The sequence below is a fragment of the Manihot esculenta genome, chromosome 8 (genome assembly GCF_001659605.2).
Source record: "Manihot esculenta cultivar AM560-2 chromosome 8, M.esculenta_v8, whole genome shotgun sequence".
Classification (NCBI taxonomy): domain Eukaryota; kingdom Viridiplantae; phylum Streptophyta; class Magnoliopsida; order Malpighiales; family Euphorbiaceae; genus Manihot; species Manihot esculenta.
The window spans coordinates 39,224,523-39,248,743 of NC_035168.2; the positions used below are offsets into that span (position 1 = coordinate 39,224,523).

The following is a 24,221-nucleotide window of genomic DNA, read 5'->3' on the forward strand; positions in this document are numbered from 1 at the left end:
AAAAATAGACAGAAAGATTATTTTGTTGACAGAGAAAAAAAATAAAAATATTTTAATAGAATTTTAAAAATGTAGAGATTGACTTGTTAATAATGGTAATATCCATAAACTAAATTATAAATCTCCTTATTGGTTTATAATTAACATTTTAATAAACACATAATTATTTAAAATTTTAAATATATATAATAATCACTCCAATATTTATTTGTGAATTTTAAGTGTAAATTAACTAAAACTCATAATGAATTTAAATAAACTTCCTTTACTTTATTTCCAAGGTTACAGTATTCAAAGGGGAAAAGGAAAACAGGTTAATTTGGAAAAGATTCATTATTCATCATCCCCTGACCATAGAGCTGAATTCCTTTGGTTCTTTTGAAAATATTTGGTTTTTCTTAATGTCTTATATCAAATTAATAAGATTATAATAATTAATTTATATGTTATTATAATATAAAAAAATAAATAATAATTTTAATATAATTAAAAATATAAAAAATAAATAAAAATTATGAAAGTGAGAACACTTTATATTAATTAAGACGTAACTTTATTTCTTTCAATTCAAAGAAAATTAGGAAGCCATTAAAACACCACAAAAGAAAAGTAATAAAAAGATTTTAAAAAAATTATAATTAGGAATGAACCATTTAAAAGTTAATTAAACAGCATTAATTAATTTCAAAATAATTAATTTTGTTTATTTAAATATATCAAAAATATTAAAATCAACAATTTTTTTAAACTTAAAACTCTTATAAAAAGGCTAAAAATTATGAGTTTATCTTTCTTCTAAATATATGTTCCTTATTATTATTACACTATGTTTTGAAAGGAAATTTTAAGTTATAAAATAAAGTTTTTTTAAAGTATTATTCATATTTGAGAGGAATATTTTTTAAGAAATATAAAATTTTTGGAGATTATTAAAACCACCACTTCCAACGCTAACATGCGCCAACTTTTCATAGAAATTTATTTTCTTGCAGGGACACAGTGAAATAGTTGATAAAATACATGGAAGTAGAGAAGCCTCCAGGAAAAGCAGCAAACAGCGATTTGAAAGACAGGGTTTGGATTGAATCAAAGAATCTCTGGTGGATTGCATTTCCTTCTATGTTAACAAAGGTTACTCATTTTGGAACGTTTGTGGCAACACAGGCTGGCACCTTGGGGAACTAGAACTTGCTGCATATTCAACCATGCAAATCATCGCTGTCCGATTCGGGCAAGGAACTGTGGTATGATTCTTACCATTGCTAGACAACCTGATATTCATATGGGAAGATGTCTCTATGGTTCATTCTATATCTATATATATCATTCGGTATTTAACCACAGCATCCAGAAGTTCTTACAGACTCCGCCCAAAAACATGATTGTCGGGTGGCTTTCTGCTATTTCATTTGTTCTTCATTTGCTTCTGTCATGGATTTTTGTTGTTAAACTAAACCTGGGAATTCCTGGTGCAATGGGTTCGATTATTTTCACAAGTTGGTTTGTTGTGGTCGGCGACTTTGTCTATATATTTGGGGGCCTGAAACATGGAAGGGTTTCAGTGTAGCAGCCTTCTCTGATTTATTGCCCGTGTTAAAGTTTTCATTGTCCTCAGGTGTGATGCTTTGGTAAGGCTAAGAAAATTCCACCTCTTGAATGTTTCCAATTACTACTACAATGTAATAAATCCAGTTTCTGCATGGGTTTCTTTCAATAGCTTGGAGTTATGGTACTATGCTGTCTTAGTCCTGCTGGCTGGATACATGAAAAATGTCAAAACTGCTACATCAGCCTTTTCAATTTGGTAAGCTCATATCCAAAATCACCATTTTTGTATCTGTTTGCTTCAGTTGCTTTCCAGTTAAATGACTTACAGGACAATGTCTGTACAGTGTCGACGTCACAGCTTGGGATTTTATGCTGTGTCTAGGCTTCCTGTCTGCTACCAGGTCTGGATTTACTGTCTTTTTGTTGTTAACCGTCTATCACTTGGCCATATGAACTTATGAATCCAGAATAGTCTAAAAGTATATCAAAATGGAACATAAAGTAATCAAGAAAACTAATTCTTTTCTTGTACAACTATATAAATCTAATTTTATATGAGACTGAGTAGTTTAATAATTATTAAATTAATTATTTGTTTATTCGATTTAAAAATTATTGAACGTGTTCCATGAAAGATTTGAGTTCATATTAGATACACCCATTTCTTAATTACATTTGGCGTAGACTTTAAAACCAAAGACCAGTTAGCATTAATGCCGAACTTCTATATATATGTGTGTTCTTCTTCCGAGATCAACATCTGGTCAGTAGCTAAGACATCAAGGAAGAGAGGCTTCTTGCTAAATCAGAATCTAGTGATTTGAAAGAGAAGTTTTGGGAGGAATCAAAGCAGCTCTGGAAAATTGCATTTCCTGCAATTGTGTCAAGGGTGGCTCTCTTTGGCATCTATGTGGTAACACAGGCATTTATTGGACATATAGGGAAACTAGAACTTGCAGCTTATGCAATTGTCCAAATTATGGCCATAAGATTTGCACATGGCATCCTGGTAAGAATTCTGTTTCTCTATTTTCATTACATAATGATCCTTGTATTAATTCCCATGAAACATTTAGCTAGGCATGACTAGTGCTATAGATACTCTCTGTGGCCAAGCATTTGGAGCAAAACAATATCACATGCTGGGTATCTACCTGCAAAGATCATTGATCATCAATCTGGGCACGGCCACGGTTCTGCTTCCTGCCTTCATCTTCTCAGAGTTCATCTTCAAGCTACTGGTTGAACAAGAAGATATCGCTAAACTTGGTGGATATATATCCCTGTGGTTCATTCCAATCCTCTACTTTTTGGCATTACATATAACCATCCAGAAGTATTTACAAGCACAGCTCAAAAACTCCATTGTTGGCTGGGTTTCTGCACTCTCATTTTTGCTTCATCTGGTACTGTCATGGATCTTTGTGAGCAAACTGAGCTTGGGGATTCCTGGAGCAATGATTGCAATGATAGCATCAACATGGTTGATTTTAGTTGGAGAGTTTGTGTATGTTATAGGGGGGTGGTGTCCTGATACTTGGAAGGGATTCACTTTGGCTGCCTTCTCTAATCTGTTTCCTGTGTTGAAGCTATCATTATCCTCAGGTCTCATGCTTTGGTGAGCCATTAACACAGTACTTAAAATATTAATTTTCAAGCAAAATTGCATCTTATTTACAATTTTGTTTGGTGGGTTGTTTCCATATATAGCTTGGAGTTATGGTACAATGCTGTTTTCGGGCTTTTTGCCAAAATAGGGTCCCTAGAAATTTTATTCGGCTATTTGGGGTTGAATGCAAAGATTTTACCGATTTGGGGTTCGCCTGCCACCTGGCAGGCGAAAAGCGAACCTGGCGCCTCTCAAAGAGGCGCCAGGTGAGATCTGGCGCCTCTTTGAGAGGCGCCAGCGAGATCTGGCGCCTCTCAAAGAGGCGCCAGGCGAGACTTGGCGCCTCTTTGAAAGGCGCCAGGTCTCGCTGGCGCCTTTCAAACAGGCGCCAGGTCTGGCCAATTATTTAATTTTTTTGAAGTTATTATAATTAAATATTATAAGTAAGTATTTTTAATAAAGATTAAGATTCATTTATTATTTATTTAATTAATTTAATTTAATAAATTTTTTTTATTTAGAATAAGTATTTTTTTTCACTAATATTTTTATTTGACCAATTCTAATTTTAGCGTAATATTCAAGATTCCAAAAAATACTATACTGAATTTGGATTTTTCTTATTCCCGACCGAAATTGAATCAAGTACCGTATCCAGACGCCAGGCCAAGTAAATGTAAATTTATATACTTATAAAACTACCATTGTAATGAATGTGTATTACTATAATTAAATAAAATTAATTTAATAAAGGTGAATTTAATAATGATGTAATTAAATATAATTCAAGAAATAAGAATGATATTAATTAATAATTAAAATGTAATTATACATAAATTAATTTACATTAATATTGTAAAATATGTTTAATGATGACCATATAAATGACCGCCGGTCCCACAATGTCGTGGTCTCCTCTCATTTGAACGTCTTGTGTTGTATCGACGCCCGTCAAATGATGGCTCCTGTTGAGTTTCTTCTGAATTTCCAACATCATCGTCAGCCATAGATATATTTAAATCAGGAGGTTGAGATCGAGGTCTTGAACTCTCCCCAATAACTGGATCCTGAGTTGGAAAGCCGAAATCCCTTGAGTAAGGGGTTGAAGAAAATAACTCAGGAAAATCCGAAGAAAACAAGCTTAATCGGCTTGAGGGGTCATCCAGTGATTGTCTAGGGAATGCTGGAAAAACAGACTCTGATGGAGTATGTGGTTGCGCTGGAGAGAAGAAGTCGAACGACGTGCTAGCCATGCCTTCCCCTCCAGTCTGATCGTAATTGGGAGGACTTGGAGTAAATGACTGAAAAGGCATAGAAGAAGGCCCCGGTGTCCATCCTGTATACTGACTCTGAAAAGCGTCTCCATAAGTGGGCATTTGTGACGATTGGCCTAATTCTGTGTATGAGCCGTATGGATGGAATGCAACCGGTGATGGTATCTGCATTACAGCAGTGTTTGGCGTAGGCCGAGGAATCTCCGTCTCCCTTGATGGCTGGGTAGCCTGGCGACGATGTCGTGGAGGATTCCTGGAGGACGATGGTGCGTTGTCGTGTACATCATGTGGAAGCGGTTGGGAAGGTGGCGCCGGTTGTGGAGGTGGTATTTGGGAAATGCGATCGAACAAACGAAGTGCATGAAACATTGAATTGACCGCATTTCCAATCTTGTCTACTGTTGGGTGACGAACTTGACTCGCCCATAAACGACAGTTCTCTAGACCATCCTCCTGTAAAATGTATTTATTAAGATATCTATCTCCCAAAGTTAATTAATGTAAAAATTTATATAATTAATACATAAATGATAGTGAGTCGCTCATTACCACAGCCCCGATTGATGCACCCCTTTGAGACACCCACCGACGTGCAATCATTCTGTACCATTCCATGTACTGCGAATGATAATGTAATGGCTGGGTCATAGTATTGCTGGCGACGATGCGTCGGTGCCTTGATTCCCAGAGCATAATCCAATGTTGATTCTCGGTCATCCAGTTCGTAGTTGAAGATGTTAATTTTATTAAATGCATATTAGCGGTTTGACGGGGTGGTTGTGGAATGGGCTGAGAAAATCCAAACTGCCTCAGCACCCTGTCAGGTTGATGCCACTCCACAATATGAAAACATATCAGTGGGACAACCGATCTCCATATTTGTCTTCCCTGTAGACAGTAATCTGGCATACCGTCCACCACAACATCAGAGTATGGCTCCCATATAAACTGTTTCGATAAGATAATGTAAAAGATTAAAATTGTAAAATTTGAAAAGACTTGTAATTTAAAGGTATAGAGTGATGACCTCTTCGGCTTCCATTCGATCAAGTTGGTACCGAAGTTGCACAAGCACATGAGTTGTAACTTCAGTAATACTTCTAGCATTACTCCACCTATTAAGTTTATAGATTGAAATTAGTAACAAAATATGTTGATAGTATAGCACATGTGTTTATAGCACATACCGATTGCCAATAGGTGTATCTGGAAGGGGATTTATCTGGGAGATGGTAGGGGCAATTGTTTTTATTCTGTCCCATGCCCAAATCTGTAAAATATGCAGTGGCCCGCCAATTTGCTGCACTTGTGGTGATGTTGCCCTGCATAGCTCTTTATAAAGCCAAGCAAGGCAGGCTGCACCCCAGCTGTATTGACCACATGTATTGAAATTGGCGAGTAGTGGCAAAAACATTAGATTGACCCTATGAGCAGACCTATCAACAAATAGGGATCCACCTATTAGCCGTAAAAGGAAAGCCCGGGCATGCCTCTGAATAGTAACTTCATCAGCGAACTCTGGAATCTGGTCGAAGTTATCTCTCAACCATGTGAGTGGAACAGTATTTCCTTTCATAACTTCACGATCTGGGACTAAACCAAGCAATTCTTGACATAGTAATTGCCATGGCTGTCCCGTAGTCCCAGTAACAGCACTACCATCAACATGCAATCCAGATATCAGTCCAATATCTTGCAGTGTAACTGTACACTCTCCATGGGGTAACATAAAAGTATGTGTTTCTGGCCTCCATCTCTCAACCAAAGCTGTTATGAGGTGGTGATCTAAGTGGAAGAAGCCTAATCGAACAGCTCCGTAAAATCCACTAGCCCGGAGATAAGGAATAAGCCTATCATCAATATCATGACCGTGTAATACGCTAGATGATCGTCGGCATGTGATTACTCCAGCCTCTTGTGGCTCATCCCACACGACTTGGGACCTATGAGATGCTTGGGAATATAGCAATGAAGTATCACGTGGTCCTGGGTTGATGAATAATCTACTGTCATGTGAGCCCTCCATTCCTGCAAAGGGTTATTACAACTATAAATTCACTACGTAAATAATTTGAATTGAAAAATAATTTACTGTGAAACATTAATTTGAGTTCATATGAGAATGAGAGTACATGAAAGTCAACTAATAACTTATATACGGAAAATAAATACGCATATCATTGTCAATATATTAACATATTACATAACACGATCAATGCATGTAAAAATTTCAACAGCATTTCGGTAGACAATGTGGCAAATATTTTATAAAATCGCTACAATCACTGTCACTATAATCAGACAGGTCATTATCGAGTACATTAAAATTGCTGGAACATGATAGTTGACTATCGTCTTATACACTTGGAAATTCACTTTTTTGAGCATGGTATTTATCCAGTCTCATTTCCATTAGCGTAATTTCCTTAAGTAGTTGATCCTTGAGCTTGTTTACTTGTTCACATGTATTACGAGCCATGTCTGCCGATATAGCTTTTGGAATTGGCAAGTCATGGTAGCCACAGTAAGCTTCCAATTCGCATCGAATTTCCCACAAACGTTGCCAATCAGATTGAGGAGCAATTGTCGCATTTCCAAAATCAGAAATTTTGTTGGAATGATATCCGACAAATATATGGTTAGCAAAACATTGTTCCAAACAAGCATTAGTTGGTTGATTTGAAAAACATCGCTTGTGACCATACCATGAACAACTGTTTGGATCTATATATTTGTCTACTACAGTGTTAATACTATTATATGTTCTCCTTCCTCTACTTGATTGGCGTGGCGATGACATTTTCTGGATGTAACATGCATATCATAAAATTGTTAAATATCATAAACAATCAAGGAATCGTAAAAAATTGCTGAAAATATGACATGCCATGTGAAAATCATTAATTTTTATTCACAGTACAAGTCTTTTTATTATGTCCTGATTGGCCACATATAGAACAATGATTTTTTCCCGGAATATTAACTTTTGTAACCCTCCAATCCATTTCATTTTGGAACCTCGATGATTTTGGTCGCCCTTTTTTCCTAATTCGATTCTTGTTTGGAATTAGTGGTAGTTCACAATCAGGAGGCCAATAGTCTGAATTACCCAATGGATTAAACATGTCTTCATAACATTTGAGTGTCCTTTCGAGAGTGTAGTAGCTATCAACGAATTGCTCATAATCCACAGATCTTGACATGCATGCTGCTATGGCATGTGAACATGGGATCCGCATCTCTTGAAATTTACCGCAAGTACAAGTGCCTTCTAACAGTCTTACAACTTGTTTTTGACCTGATTTTGCACTTCTGACTTCGACAACTAGTTCATCACGGTTAAATGTAGTAACACGATGGCCAGCTGCAGACTGTGCATTTTTTTGTATGATTTCTGCTGTTGACTGGGTGAATCTATAGCCATCTTGTTGCTGCCGGAGAAATTGACTTCTTCTAGTGTCGAAGTAATGCGCACATTGATAAAATATTTTTTCCACCATTGCTGTGATTGGCAAAGCCCGAAAACCTTTTAACATTCCATTGACAGACTCAATGGTGTTAGTCGTCATTGATCCGTATCGCTTCCCACCATCGTGGGAACGAGTCCACTTCTCCAAAGGAATCTTGACTGCCCATTCAAATGTCTCGACATTTACTTCCTTAATTTTATTCATCGCCTCATAGAATTTCCTCCTTTGGTTATAATTAGCTGTTACGGTAAAAATATATTATTAAGTATGAATAGATTATGTAAATTAAAATTCTAAACTAAATATGAATAAGATATTGCAATTGAAGTTTTACCAGCCTTTCGCAAACATTCCTTCATTGTTGCGTTCTTGAATTTTGTATTGTAATTGCTCAAAATGTGACGTATGCAGTATCGATGATGTCCACTTGGAGGTTGCCACCAATCTTGTTGCATTGATTTCTTAATTCCAATGTGACGATCAGAAATAACACATAATTCTTCGCGTTCTGTGACATAAGTTCGCAAACAAGACATAAACCAACCCCAATTATCTGAATCCTCCTTATCAACAATTGCAAAAGCCAATGGAAATATCTGATTATTTCCATCAAGCCCTGTTGCACACAATATACATCCACTATATTTACCGTATAGGAATGTACCGTCAACAAAAATTACTGGTCGACAATGCTTAAATCCTTCAATAGATTGACGATAAGCCCAAAACATGCGGTCAAATACACGAGACGTACGATCAATACGATCGTTGATGTAGTGGGAATCATCTTCAATTACGAAGATTGAACCAGGATTGAAGTGACACACTGCAGTCATATACCTACGGAGCCTTCCATACGATTCATCCCATCCACCAAAAATTTTCCTAATTGCAAATTGTTTTGCCTTCCATGTCTTTGAATATGATGGTTCATATCCAATTTTATCTCTAACTTCTGCCTGAAGGGTTTTTATTTTAATGTGTGGTTGTTCTTCTATCATAGGCATAATAAATTGACAGACAAATTTAGTATCCAATTGAGGATGATCTTTGTCAACTGTTGGATTGGAACATGTATGCGGCCCATCGTAAGATACAATTCTCCACATCTCAAATCCCTCCTTCTTTGATGCACGCAGATGCCATTTACAATTATGTTTTTTATATTTGCATTTAATACTATATGTTTTTCTCTTAGTCTCATCAGAACAAAAATGATGATGTCTACGCAAATGGTACTCCTTCGCTGCTTCCATGACAGCATCTCTACTAGAAAAAATCATCCCAACAGAAAACTCCTTATTTGGATTCCAAAACATATCAGACGGTGGCTTTGCATACGGGTCTACACGCATTAATTCAAAATCTATTTCTGAAAATGGAGGTGGATGCACAAGTGGCAAAATAGGATTACTATACTGAACAACAACATTATCATCACCTGATAATAATTCGTCGTCATCAATCCAACTACTTTCATACTCGTTATTGTCATAATCAGATTCTGAATCGACATAATCATCAACTTCATCCTCAACTTCATTGACAAAATTATAAACACTATTAAGGTTAAAGTCTTCAATACAAATCGGATTACTTGGACATACTATAATTTCATCTTGCTCTTCACTAATCGGACGACTTGGAAATTGTGAATTCCCTAAATCATCAGTATACGAGGGACCGGCACAATCATCTTTCTGATTTCTCTGAATATCTCTAACAACATCGACATAAAAAATTATACTTTCAGATCCCATTGTACATACGTAATCAAACATGATCTCTACATCGTCATCGTTAAGCAGCTGAACTAGTTCAAATTTGTAATCGTTATCGATGAATACTGGTTTCCTATATTCAATCTTGCATATGAATTGATTACGTTCTGACAAATTTGTACAACGAACTATTTCCAAAAAAAGTTCCTCATATGTCAACCTTCGTTTCATACGAAAGAAATTGTGCTGACCACCAACATAGTCGTAACCTAATTCGGTTCTAATAATACAGCCATCCCAGTGTACAATGCCATAAGTCGGACAATTCATTTTTCACAAATCTAGTTCACATTTAAAAACATAAAAAAAGAATAAGTCTCTAATTAACATTCTCAAATTTAATGCAATATAATAACTCATACCTGTTTGTTCTGACTGGTGGATATTGAATAGTCTTACAATCAAGATTGTTTATAAAACTGCAATATAAACATTATATTTATATTCAGCATTAAAAATATTATATGATCAAAATATTTAAATTATATCATAAAAAAAATAAAAAATATAACTAACCTTTTGAAATACTTTAAAAATGAAAGATTTAAGGGTTGGGGGCGGGGTTCGTATTAAGAGTAAAATTGTGAGGGTGGAGGGTTGGGGGGAGTAAAATTGTGAGGGTGGAGGGTTTGGGGGGGTGTTTTATAAAGGGCAGCCTGGCGCCAATTTGAGTGGCACCAGGCTTCCTGGCGCTACTTAAAGTAGCGCCAGAATGCCGTATGAGTAGTCCCGAGGCGTCCAGACGCCTCGGGACTACCATGCCCAGCCTGGCGCCAATTTGAATGGCGCCAGGCTGAGCACATATCAAGTCACGAGGCGTGCTTCTGCACGCCTCGTGACTACCATGCACGCCTGGCGCCATTCAAATTAGCGCCAGGATCAGGTAGTATACCTGTCCCGAGGCGCCACGCGCCTCGGGACAGGTCTCTGGACCGGTCCTTGGCTCCACTTAAAGTGGCGTCAAGGACCGGGCTCTTCATGGCAGAGATTCTCTGCCATGAAGAGACTTCTCTGCATGGCAGAGATTGTCTGCCATGCAAAGAGCCTGGCGCCTATTTAACTGGCGCCAGGACTTCTCTTCATGGCAGAGATTCTCTGCCATGAAGAGACTTCTCTGCATGGCAGAGATTCCCTGCCATGCAGAGAGCCTGGCGCCTATTTGAATGGCGCCAGGACTGCTAAAATTTATATATATATATAAATATATATATATATTTATATAAATATATATATATTATATATGTATTTATATTTTATTTTCAGATTAAATTTATATATTACTTAAAATTATATTTTGCTCGTATATTTTACTTTCTTTTAAATTTATGAGGGTTGTAGTAATTTATTTAATTGGAATGTTTGAAATTAAAATAACTGAATGAGTAAAAAAAATTTTAAAAATTAATCATCATTTGGTTATATGGCAATGTGGCTTATAAAATTAATATAGCTCTCAATTTTTTTTTCACCTTAATTTTAAAAATAATAAATATAATTTAATAGTATGTGGTTCTTTTATTAAAAATTTAATATTTTATATATTTAAAAATGTAATTTTAAATATATTTTAAATTTTTTTATACATTCTAAATTCTTTATAATTTAATGAAATATATTTTTTTATCCTTATTTACATATTATTATTTTAAAATTATAAAATTTAATGTTAACCGTAACATGCAAATTAATTAAATATAATTTTTACTCATTAATTTATAATCAATATATTCATATTAAATAAACATAACATAATAAAATAAATATTTTACAATAAAAAAAAGATTACAAATTTAAAATACTAACAACTACTAATGTAAGATTTAAATTATCTATTTTTTTTTACATTTTCCATATTTGCGCCCTTCACTTGAACGTCTAGCGGATTTAAATGTTCTTGCCCTTCTTTGTTCTAAATAATCATACATATTTGCTTCATAACTTGTCCGTTCGCCTCCTCCTGAAAGTAATAATTAATAAGTTAGTAAATAAATTACAAACAATATACATTAAATTAAATATTAAATTTAACTACAAACGTACCTCTTAATCTTCTATTCTCTCTTTTACAAAATTCTTTTTGAGAAATAGGAAGACTATATTGCAGACGCATCCAAGGTGCATAATCCAATTTTTCGTAAACACGAAAATAATAATTGACTACATCAGAATAATTTTCTATTTCGGGTTTTGACCAAATAAAATTTAAAATCTTAAAATAATTCAACGGAACAGTTTCAATTAAAACATTAACCATTTCTATATTACGCATATTATAACCAGAACAAATTATTTCTTGCAAACAATAATTAAGCCTTAAAACATGTTGAAAAAAATTACTACACGCATTTATTCTTAATTTATATAATTTTTTCCACATATTTTTTACTCTATTTTTAGCTAATTTACCTCGTAAAACTTTTGGAACAACATAAATATATGCCATTAATTATTTAAAACAGAAACAGAAAATAAAATAAAATTTAAAAATTAAATGAGCGAGAGAGACAAAATGAGCAAGGAGGAAAGGGAGAGAAATGGTGAGCAGGGAGTGAGGAGGGGGGGGGTTTTATAGGGAATTCTCTGGCGCCTCTCAGGCTAGTTCCCGAGAGGCGTCAGGCTACTTCCCGAGGCGCCAGGAAGAGGCTGGCGCCTCGTTCACCACGCCTGGCGCCTCTTTGAGAGGCGCCAGGTTCGCTTTTCGCCTGCCAGGTGGCAGGCGAACCCCAAATCGGTAAAATCTTTGCATTCAACCCCAAATAGCCGAATAAAATTTCTAGGGACCCTATTTTGGCAAAAAGCCCGCTGTTTTAGTACTATTGGCAGGATACATGAAAAATGCCACAACTGAAATAGCCGCCTTCTCTATTTGGTAAGGTTGCATATGCTAACTATAATTTGAAATTTTTCCTTTTTTTATGTGCAATTATGTATTCCAGCAATTTCTTAAACATAAACAACTGGCTTTATTAATTGCAGCCTCAATGTCACAGCTTGGGATTTCATGATCTGCGTTGGCTTTTGGGCAGCTATCAGGTACAATACTTTCCTTGTAGAAATTGGTCAATGCTCAATAAGAGGAGTTGGATTTTAGTATGCTTGTTTAACTTGAATATTGAACCATAATAATTTTGGTTGTACAGTGTGCGGGTAGCAAATGAATTGGGAAGAGGGAATGCTAGGGCTGCAAATCTTTCTGTGAAAGTGGCTGTCAGTACTTCAGTTTCCATAGGAGTATTCTTCTGGATTTTGTGCTTGGCATTTGGACGTCAAATTGCCTACTTGTTTACAAATGAGAAGGAAGTTGCAGACGCTGTTTCAAGCCTCTCTTTCCTACTTGCTTTCTCAGTTCTTCTTAATAGTTTCCAAGCAGTATTCTCAGGTAAATATGCTCTTCAGTTTTAATGTTTCATTCACATTGAATTTATTTTGGTTTTTACATTTTGGGAATTTTTATTTTAAATCGAATTTGTATATTAATACATTTCTTTTTTTTTTTATTCCTTGACTTACAATACTATATAGAGAGAGAGAATTAGATTGAGAAAAAATTTAATGGAAAATGAAAATATATTTTATTATTACAAATACTATCTTCTATAAGTAAATTTAATATAGAATAATTTTAAAGAAATTGATAAAAACATTTAATTTGGTCAATTTTGTCATCTTTTATATATATACTCAATCAAAACCTAATATGTTTTATGTTGTAAGATTAAAAGTTAATAAATCATTTTTTATTTTCTTTAAACACAGTATGTAGCCAAATTAATGTTCCTATGGGACCAAACTCCCCCTTTCACCCTCTTCTGTTCTTTTTTTTTTTTTCTCTCATTTTTTCTATTCTATCTTATTCTTTTTCATTTTTCTTTTTTTTTTACTTTTTGCCATTCTATGGGCCAACCTAATATGGTCAATTTTGACAGTATGAATAATTTTATTTTATTTTCAAATAATAAAAACTTATCAAAATTTAAAAACCACAAAGAACCTCACCTCATAAAATTTTATTTTAAAATACCTTATTTTAATCCATTTCCTCTCAAACACAATATAAAATATTAACCTGAAGAGTTTATTCAAATATGCTTTAATTGATTTGACGTTAATAACGTTGTTGTTTTTTTTCTTTTTAATAATCTACCCTTATCTTAATTCCAAAAGGCAAAAATAAATAAATAATGATCCGATTAAATTCAGGCAAACAAATAGAATCGCTCCTTAGGAAGTTGTATTTTCATTTTCATTTTTACAACAAACCAAAACAAAGCCTTTATTGAAAAATCATGTCATTTGAGCATTGCCACACAAGTTAAGATTGGATGGTTAGACTGTTGCCAAGTATTCTAACTATTGAACTGAGAACTTACTATTACAGAACTGACCCTACATCCATTTGATTCCAATGGAAGAAAAATCTCACTTCTTTTTTTAAAAAAACAACATACAATTTTTTACATTCTATAAAACTTATCCTGTTAACATATTGTATGCTGGTAAATCTTTCACACTACGGACATCTTCAAGGGCAAGCTCACGTTCTAACTGGGTCCTTGTAGACTTCAAAACCTCCTGGACAATGTAACATTAAATATGAGCAACTATAACAAGAATTAACAAGAGTGCACACATGAAAACATTCAGTGACGAATTTACATTAAATTCCATGTAAGACGCACGCTTTGCAAGCCATTGAGCATCCATCATTTGAAAGGCTACACAATAGAGGTTGTCAAATGCCATTTCATCTCCTGCAAGTAATTCTACAAATTTGATTCCTGCTGGAGTGGATAGCTTCCCTGCATTTACACCATTGTTTTTATTACCTGCCATCTCATCATATCTTGCACCATTTCCAGCAAATGTAACTGTTAAAAATATTCAATATCATTACAGTTTACAATTTTAATTACCAGTTTGAAGACCCAACATTTGTATCAACATGAAGGAAATGTTTATGCCAGCTATAGCAAACGGATACTCCCACTCTGCTCTATTTCCATCTTTCTTATGTAACAATCTCTGGAATGAGTCCTATTAAAAAGCAACAAACATCACCAATTAGCAGTATTAGAACTAGCAAACAAAATAACTAGAATGGTGCAAACTTGCAAGCATTCAGATGCAACTGTGTATTCCAAATTAAGTAGACCATGGCCTCATGCTGATTGACTAAGACTCATTGCCGAGGGTAACTAGCAAGTCCTAGCTGATAATACTTATAGGATACGTAAATATTAAATAAAAATTTACAGCTCATCCAAAGTACAGGAACAAACCGGAAACTTCTTCGCAAAAAAGATTAGATTCTCCAATGATATAAATCCACCGCCCCTTCCAATAACATGGAAAAATTTTGCATCAGTATACATTTGCAGCAGGATAAACTCAGAATAAAACTCGATTCAAAATCAGTTCCAATCAAAATCTTCTAACATACCGAAAATCAGTTGAGGGGTCAGAACCTTGCCAACCCATCTCCTTCCAAAGCTCGGATTTAAGTTCAGGAAGCTCCCTACCAGGATAAGCCAATCTCCACAATAGTTTAAGTGCATCCTGGATAGGTAGAAGGAAAACAATTTCTCACTTCAATTTCAAAATATAAAGGCCAATATGTAGAGTTATTCAAATTGCATTGCTTTAGTATAGACCCCAGACCTGATTAAATTATGACAGAAGTTCAACATTATTGGATAAAGTGGCCACTCTTAATATGCAAACCTTGCTAGCTTATAACTTTGATGTGATAACTGATAAATCCAGACATCAGAATATAAAACAAAGAAATTTTTTATATTTTTCTTCTTTATGATATCAGCAACTACTGTCAGAAGCAAATTCATTTTTTTGCTATGCATGGTTTGACTATAGCACTTTGAGATATAACTAGAGGTCTTAATCTTGAGGGACATCACCAGCAAGGACAGCACAATAAACTTACAGAATGAAACAGGAGAACCAGAACCAATCCAGAGTGTTTTACTATTTATCTTCTAGCCTATAAAGATATGATTATTAAATGAAATAGTTCGGTACTATATGAACTTATGAACCTAGTAGAGCCTAAAACTTTTCCATAAATACAGATGCGGATATTACTAATGATGGACAGATCTAATAAGCCGTATCCGAAACCACTTGAAATGGGGATACAGATATACAGTTAATGCCATATTGGAATCCTTTTTTCAACTATCTAAAAAGGAGGAGAAAGAAAAGGTGTGGTTTTCAACTGAATGATTTTGCAGGTCATTAATGGTAGTTTCATAAGTCTTCTCTTCAATTAAAAGGAAAGGTTGATTTTCAATTAGTATATATGCAAAGAATGGTTTTTAATCAGTAAACAACAGCAAATTCAAAAACTAAAAGGAAAAAGAACTAAGGCATAAGGAGAATCACTGTAAAATGAGAGAAATGGAAGAAGGCCTACCTGGTGCTCCACTTGAGAACCATCAAAGGGTACTCCCAGCCTTCGCCGCAAGTTTCCGAGTCGTTCTTCCTTAAAACACACCATTTGTGCATAAGAAATCTAGATTACCATTTAAAGCAACTCTATATTCAAAAAATGCACATAATTGATTAATAAGAAAGACTAAAAAAATGGGGAAAAGAAAACCTCATCTTTTAGAAGACTGAAATATTAATAGCAAGAATCCAGATGTAGAGCTCAAAAGGAAAATAATACCAATTGAACTGATAGTGCAAAAAAGCATGATTAAAGCAGAATATACAATAATACTGATAGACATCATGTGAGCATTAAGATCAGCTAAACAAGTCAAATATTTTGTATAATCATACTACAAATAAAGAATACCATGGCATTTTCTCGGAGTATTTGACAGATGGATTATCATTCTCTTATAAGAATACAAGGCACGAAGTGTTATCAATATATGAAACACTTCCTTTCTTCAAATAAAGAAACATATAATAGAATTCTAAAACTATAGCACCAAATCACTAGATATACCTGTAAAGGACTAAGATAAGGATGAAGAAGATTCCTGTTTGATCCACTTTGAGCAGCAAAGGGCAAAAACCGTCCAATAAGAGATCCAGAACCTAGGACAATATTCGCTGGAAAAATTGAAACTAGTTAAATATTCTGATAATCTATATCTTTGGAGCATATGAAACTTCACATGTAAGCAAGTACTTTGAAATACTAATTATTAGTCTGTAGTTATATAAATTAACAGTCATCTCAGCAAGTTTTCGTCACATGCAAACGTGTGCACACTTCACACACACAATAATTTTAAAAAATGCAAACATTACCCACGTAACAGCCTAAATTGCATCCAAATTGTTCTTCTTTATACTGGATGCCAAAACTTTTTCAAACACTTTTAAGTAAATTTAGAAACAGGTTACATTAAAAAACAAGCCAACCAAGGGTGAACACAAAAATGAACCATCTAAAGTGTTATTTCATAATCTGCCAGTACCACAAATAACATGTCACGCCAAGAATTAAGTCTTCCATTCATGATGGATGCCAGGGTTTGCAATGCATATAAAAGAATTGATGGGTGGAAAATCTATTCTTTTATGAAATATGTATCAATCACATTCAATAAAAATTATGAGCACATAAAACTATTAATTAATATGTGCAATAGCTCAACAATATGTTGTTAAGCCTCTCCCAGCAAACACTGCCAATAAAGATTATGGTCTGGTTGGTCCCAAATATCATAAAAGGCAATGAAGTGAAAGATTTAACTGAAGCAAGACACTCAAATAACGAATAGCATACCCAACCATTGTGCCCACTCTGCAATCAGCTGTGATAATATAAATGTCCAGTGGAGGTGTTCTCTCCTCCCTTCTGAATTCCAAATATCATCTAGAGTGCGTCCCTGTTGACATAGCAAAGTATTAAATCACATGTATATATTTCCTTCTACCACATTTCTAGAAGAAAAAAAAAAAAAACAAAAACAGGAAGAAACCCTCACTCCTGCTGGCATATCATCATGTTCGTGAGACCCAAGTAAGGGTTCGTTCAAGCTATCATAACCCGATGTGTCAAAATTTTCTTCCCTTCTTCCATCAACATCCCCGTGATGAAGTCTCCTCCTCAAAGTTTTTGCCGACATAATCAAATTTAAGCCTTGATAAAAATTACACTCAAATACATTAAAAAACCCAACAAATAAAACCAAATATATTCCTTTCCTAACCAAAAATTTAGTGATAGTTCTTAGATGTATAAAATCCCAAACAAAAATTCACCAAAAATGGTAAAAGGAACCACAAGAGGAAAATAAAAAGGATTCTAATGGCTTGTGGGACATACTGTCATGAATTAAAACAAATCCTTAAGAGAAGTGAAATACCATAAATATGATGCAAGGCTAGGGTTTCAATCATGTGATGTGATAATCCCCAATTCACAAATCCAGTAACAACCCATTAACCACCACCAAAAACCACCTATGTATATACGATATATAGAACATAAAACGCAAAAATTTAAAAACACGGAAAGAAAAGGGAGACGCACCAAACCTGGAAATGGAATTGATGCGAGCCAGGTCATCAACCAGAGGCCTCAAGTACGCAAGGCAGCAGAAGAAAGAGAACCTTCGATATTAAGGAATCGAAAAGAAAGTATACACAAAAAAAATAAAAAAAACAAAGGAAAATGAAGATTGAGGTTGAGGAGAAGAGATATTAAATCATATGAGTGCGAATTTGGGTCTCTCGCATCTCTCCCTGCATCGCCTTCCTCGAAGCAGAGAAGGGAAAGACAGAGATTTGGGAGACCTGAGATCGGAAGCCTGAATTCACCTAACTTACGCTACCAGCTCCCCTTTTTTGTTTTTGTTTTTTTCTTTTTGTTTTTTTTTTTTTTTTGTTTTTTTTTATAATGACGAAGAACTTCTGGTTTCCTTTTATAATGGAAGCTCAGCCAGAATCAATTATGCAACATCAATTAACTACTTAATCTGCTAATTAATTTACTTTTTTTTTAAATTAAATATTTTTTAAGACTTAAAAATATATATATATAAATTAAAACAATTAAAATATTTATCAATATAATCCGAGTACTAAAATATATTTTATTTTTATTTTTATTTTTATTTTTTTAACCATATACATTGACAATAGGAACAATTAGAAAATTTTATTATTTTAGTAAAATCTCTCAATTTTAATAAATTTATTAACGTTCTTATCTTCCCTCTTTTAAGTTAAATTATCCTTTTTTTTTTTTCCTTTCTCATCTTCTTTTTCAATTTTTTTCTTATTTATTTTCAATTTTTCTTTCTTTTTCCTTTTCTTTCTTTTTTTAATAAAAAATACTATTTTATTAAAAAATATTTTAATAAATTTTTAAAATATAAAAAATAACTTTTAATAATAACAATACTAAAAAATTAAATAATAAATCTCTTTAAAAATTAATCCTACTATATAAAAAATTTATGCCATTTCATTGCATTGCGTGATTTCGAGAGATTATTATTATTATTATTATTATTTTAAATAAATTTAAGAATAAATTTGTATATATGTTATTCAGTAAATTATTTCTGTAAATTAAAGGCAAATTTGATTCAATTATTTTATTGATATATATTAATTTTAATTTAATTTTAGAGTAAATATATGTTTTATTACTGATAAATCTTTTCCACTTCCTGGTCCATGATAGATCTGATTTTCTTCTGGGTCCCTTCTTGCTGGGCTCTCTGATGGGTCTCCAGCTAGGGGTGAGCATTCGGTCGGTTCGGTTCAAAACCAAACCGAACCGAATAAACCGAAAACCGAAATTTTAGTTTTTATGAAAACCGAACCGAACCGATTTTGGTCAAAAACCGAATCGAACCGAACCGGTCTGATTCGGTTCGGTTCGGTTTGATCGGTTTCGATTTTTAATATTTTTTTAATTTTTTACTCTTTATTTTTAGTATTTTAAAATTTAATTAAAATATTTTAATTTTAATATAATTTAATTTCTCTATATTATTGAAAAAATATATTATTATCCCTAATCGGTTCGGTTCGGTTTTTTCGGTTTTTTTCTGATCAAAACCGAACCGAACCGAAATAACTGGAATTTCTGAAATTTAAAACTGAACCGAACCGAAATGTATAAAAAACCGAACTAAATTTTCAAATCGGTTCGGTTCGGTCGATTTTTTCGGTTTGAACCGGATTCTGCTCAGCCCTATCTCCAGCGGGGCAGGTTAGTTATTTTCCTCTTTCCGGACTGGGTTGAATGGTAGGGCTGAAGTTGAGCCTGGTGAGGGCCTGATTACTGGGCCAAGAGGTTTGGGCCGGCTTGATTGAGGAGTCTAGGCAGAGTCCGACCCTGTGACTGAGCGGGCTAGACCTGGCTCTCGAGAGGAATATTGAAACTTTCGGATCATGGACTGTTTTCATGGGCCTGGCCTTTGGCCGGGGTGAAGAAATCCAGCGATCATCAATTACCGTGCATTGAAATTTAATCCTAAATACCTAATTTTATATATATATATAGAGAGAGAGAAAATAGCGTGATTAAAATTATTTTATATTTATTTATTTAAATATATAATTTATTTATATTTAAAAATTTAGTTTAATGATAAATATATTAAATCTGAAAATTTTCAGATTTTATTGTTTTAATTTTTAATTTTTATTTTTAAAAAAATATATATATAATTTATTTGCACTAAAAGATTGCTTTTCTTTTATATGAGTAATATCTTTGCTGATTTATTAAATCTGAAGGAGCTAACATGTCACCGAAAAAAAATTATCTACGCAAAGGCGACAGTTTTCCTTACCAACAGTCTCGTGGAATTTCAACGGCAAAATTGCTCGAGGGACTTCCTTTTTTCCTTTTTCTCCTCGACCAGGGGCTGCGTAGTCGGATTCAGAATCAAAGCTAGGTTATTTTCCATCTAAAATTAATTAAAATTAAAATCAAATTATATCTAAATCTAAATGATGAATCATGAATGCTATTAATTTTCAACCGAACAAGAATTAAATTTTTTTCATTTGAATAAAATTGTAACGATCCGAAAATCGGACCGCTACCGGCTCTAAGATCCATGTTGACTTAAGGTCGCCGAGACCCGTAGCAAGCCTATTATACTCTCTGTGTACCTGTAAAATCTCATACATGATCAAACATTTGCTATAAAAATATAAAACTTTTCTCTGTACCAAGGCTCAACTTGTGCATGCACTATCTCTGTACTACAGAACTCCTTTCTCGAGCTTGCTTCAAAATAATATAAAACCCATCAAAATTTTGAAAGATTTGAAGAAAACATGAAAATCACCCAAGAAAGAGCATGGTCTCACTGCTGTCTGTAAAAATGGAAGAAATCTTATCCATTCACCGACCTAGGGCCTTTTATAGGTGGCTGGTTAGTATTAAAGATAAAGACTAACTATAACAGTTTTATCTATTTGTAACTTGAGTTATAGCTGTATACTTATCTTGTATTTAGTTAGTGATAAGGGTTAGAGTTGTGATAAGGTTTAGAGTCATGATAAGGTTAGAGTTGTGATAAGATTTAGAGTTATGATAAGGTTTATAGTTGGTTGAGATAATATTTGTTATTCATATAATCTGTATCAAACTCAACCACTGGTATATACTATATAAATGTATTCTATACAGAAATACAAATACATAGAATTCTCAATATCATAAATCTTCTATAGTTAGACCACCTTCGGCGGCCTAACGTGATTCCAAACTCATGCATGTTCGGCGGCCGAACTTCAACTCGGCGGCCGAACCTGGCATTTCTTCCTTGGTGCTTTTCTTTCCAAAACTCATTTTCTTTTCTACTTAAAACATTAAAACATACTCAAATACTTACAAAAACATAAATCTTATCATTTTAGAGGAGTCAGACATCCGAAATTCCACCGTAAAGTAGAATTCCGATACCGAATTCTAACCGGGTATTATAAAAATATATAGAAAATACTGTCTAATATCCGGACAGAGCTATTGCTAAAAATTCGACCTTTTCTTGAGATATTTCATTGTGAAATTTTTATCCAGCCATATTCTATATGAAGTAGACTATTATATTATTGTCAAATTATTATAAAAATACTATGATCACCTTTATTTCTTACTGTATAAAAATAAAAAAACTATAAATATTAAAATAACTATTTCTAATACTATTTAAACTCTGATTCACCTATTATATTATTTAAACTCTGATTCACTTATTATATTTTTTATGTGATGTGTTACAATATTTAAAGTAAAAATTTCAATTATATTTAAATGATTTTAAATTTTTTTTAAATATAAAAATAAATAGTGCATTAAATTATGGAAATAATAATTTATATAACATTGTCCTTAAGATCTTTATAATTTTCATCAACATTTTTTACTATTATTTTCTAATAATTATTTAATATTTTAATTTTCTTTAATTATTTTAATTCATATTTTTTAAATAGAAATCAGAAAATAAAACCTGAGACCTCTCAACAAGAAATCTCTTAAATTTATTTAGATTTACTTACCATCGAATTAAGTTTGTGAGTGCTTAATATATTTTTTCCAACTAATGGAATACAATAATTCAATCGGTGTCATTAATTATAATTAACATAACAATTCAATTTAATTTAATGGTTTTTAAGTATGTTCTTTTTCTTCATTTTATTGCCTTTTTTTATATATTAATGATATATAATAAATTATCATGCTAGTAATAATATGAAAATAAAATATTAATATTATATTAGTAATATATAATAAATAATATTAATTTATATAGTATTTTATTATTCTATATTTTATATTAAAATTATATTTTATATTTATATTTCATGTCAAATACTAATATTATATATATCTTTTTATAATAATATTAATATGAAAATAAAATACTAATATTATATATATCTTTTTATATTCTTAATTTAAGGGCATGAAATATTATTAGTAAGACTTTAATATTTTCGCCCATGTCAGATATGTCCAGGAACTCAACTGAGTCTCCTCAAAGAACTCCACAGGTTTTGGCTTAGCACATCATACTCTCTCTTTTTATCTGTTCTCGGACCCCAAAATTTCACTTTTATTTACTGAAATTAGATAGGAACAAATTGTGTCCGTAATATTTATCGGGGAAAAACTCTATTTTGATTGAAATTGTGGAAAGAAATTGAGATATTTATTGGGTTTGTGGAAAAAATGACCTTGGAATTTCTGGGTTTATTATTAAACGTTCTTCATGGTTTTTTTGAATTTTATATTTTTTCAATTTTTAATTAAAAACATTAAGTAATTTTTATAAATTCAAAATCAGAGAAAATAATATTTATTGTTAAAAATATATTATTTTATTAAGAAAAATTTACATTTTAGTCTCTAAGTATTATCATTATTAACAAGTCAGTCTCTACATTTTCAAAAATCTATTAAAACGTCTTTCACTTTTCTTTTCATCAACGAAATATTACTTTTGTTACATTTTTCTTTAAAAATAAATAAAGAATGAAAGATAAAATTTTTAAAATTTAATTTTATCGTCAAATAAAATTTTTATTTATTTATTAGATATTACTATTATTAACAAATCATTTTTTACATTTTTAAAAATCTATTAAAATATTTTTATTTTTTCTTAGATTTATTAAAACGTTATTATTGTTTATTTCCGTTAATGAAATAGTAGAAGAAGATGAAGAAAAAGAAGATGAAGAAAAAAATCTCCTCATCATCCTTAAAGAAGAATAAAGAGAAAAATCAAAGACAAAGAAGATAAAGAAGAATCAATAAAAAAGAAGGAGAAGAGGGAGGAAGAGGAAGAGGAGGAGGAAAAGAAGGGGCTAATTTGGTATTTTACTATATTTTTAACGGTAGAAATAAATGGAAAGACTATTTTATTGACGGAGAGAAAAAATAAAAACATTTTAATAGGTTTCTAAAAATATAGAGACTGATTTATTAATAATAGTAATACTCAGAAACTAAATTATAAATCTTCCTTTTATTAATATAAGACTAATATGAACTTAATTAAAATTTAATTAAAAGAATAATTATTTATTTGGCCTAATAGATAAATTTGGACTTATTTAAACTTTACTACTAGTTGTATTAATAAAATTTCATCAAAACTAGTTGTATTAATAAAATTTTATCAAATAAAGAGGGATATCATTCCAAACAGAGACGACTATACCTAATAGATTTTCTAGTCAAAATATGAGCAATTAGAGTGGCATTACAATGAATCTATCTAATAAAAATATTAGTTCTAAATTTAACAAAAATTTATATAAAATCTTAATTTAATAAATTTATTAATAATTTAATTGTTATTTTATATTCTCTTTATTCATTTTATTTAATTAATTAATTCAAATTAAACTCAATAAAAACTAATATTAAGGTTATTAATTTATTTTTCTTTAATTAATAAAAATTTGCTGTAAATAAAAAATTTTAAATATCTAAAAAAATATAAAATATTTTTCATAATGTGTGATGAAAGGAGTTCAATAATATTTATATTTAAAATATTTAATAATTAATGTT

At 32.4% G+C, this 24,221-nt stretch overlaps 2 protein-coding genes across 6 annotated transcripts; one reads left to right on the forward strand and one right to left on the reverse strand.

Annotated features, from left to right (window-relative positions):
• The first annotated feature begins 1,020 nt into the window (after positions 1 to 1,020).
• On the forward strand, positions 1,021 to 13,188 carry LOC110621609 (protein DETOXIFICATION 24-like). The gene is made up of 10 exons (XM_021765875.2): positions 1,021 to 1,148; positions 1,345 to 1,500; positions 1,616 to 1,804; positions 1,877 to 1,949; positions 2,333 to 2,557; positions 2,625 to 3,166; positions 3,259 to 3,280; positions 12,481 to 12,551; positions 12,659 to 12,715; positions 12,823 to 13,188. Exons 1-10 carry the CDS (start codon positions 1,021 to 1,023, stop codon positions 13,082 to 13,084), a joined length of 1,725 nt encoding a protein of 574 aa, XP_021621567.2. The 3' UTR covers positions 13,085 to 13,188.
• Positions 13,189 to 13,928: 740 nt separating this feature from the next.
• On the reverse strand, positions 13,929 to 18,572 carry LOC110621216 (ELMO domain-containing protein A). Of its 5 annotated transcripts, none has more exons than XM_021765402.2 (10): positions 18,200 to 18,572; positions 17,647 to 17,801; positions 17,445 to 17,547; positions 16,656 to 16,762; positions 16,113 to 16,211; positions 15,123 to 15,238; positions 14,962 to 15,016; positions 14,596 to 14,716; positions 14,362 to 14,481; positions 13,929 to 14,254 (listed from the first exon to the last, which is right to left on the reverse strand). In XM_021765402.2, the coding sequence occupies exons 1-10, from the start codon at positions 18,228 to 18,230 to the stop codon at positions 14,217 to 14,219; spliced, it is 945 nt and encodes a 314-aa protein (XP_021621094.1). In that variant the 5' UTR covers positions 18,231 to 18,572; the 3' UTR covers positions 13,929 to 14,216. The 5 variants fall into 5 exon arrangements, with proteins under 5 accessions (XP_021621094.1, XP_021621090.1, XP_021621092.1 ...); XM_021765398.2 differs by having other exon boundaries at positions 14,339 to 14,481; positions 18,200 to 18,571; XM_021765400.2 differs by having other exon boundaries at positions 14,339 to 14,481; positions 18,195 to 18,571.
• Between the last annotated feature and the right edge of the window lie 5,649 nt (positions 18,573 to 24,221).

Excerpts from the sequence above, each read along its gene's own strand:
- LOC110621609 (XM_021765875.2), top strand. The coding sequence starts at position 1,021 with ATGGAAGTAGAGAAGCCTCCAGGAAAAGCAGCAAACAGCGATTTGAAA. Across the intron at positions 1,950-2,332 it reads GGCTTCCTGTCTGCTACCAG|GAAGAGAGGCTTCTTGCTAA; the intron begins GTCTGGATTTAC and ends TAAGACATCAAG. Across the intron at positions 3,167-3,258 it reads TCCTCAGGTCTCATGCTTTG|CTTGGAGTTATGGTACAATG; the intron begins GTGAGCCATTAA and ends TTCCATATATAG.
- LOC110621216 (XM_021765398.2), bottom strand. The coding sequence starts at position 18,230 with ATGACCTGGCTCGCATCAATTCCATTTCCAG. Across the intron at positions 16,763-17,444 it reads AGAGTGGGCACAATGGTTGG|CGAATATTGTCCTAGGTTCT; the intron begins GTATGCTATTCG and ends CAATTTTTCCAG. Across the intron at positions 14,717-14,961 it reads TTTTTGCGAAGAAGTTTCCG|GACTCATTCCAGAGATTGTT; the intron begins GTTTGTTCCTGT and ends GCTTTTTAATAG.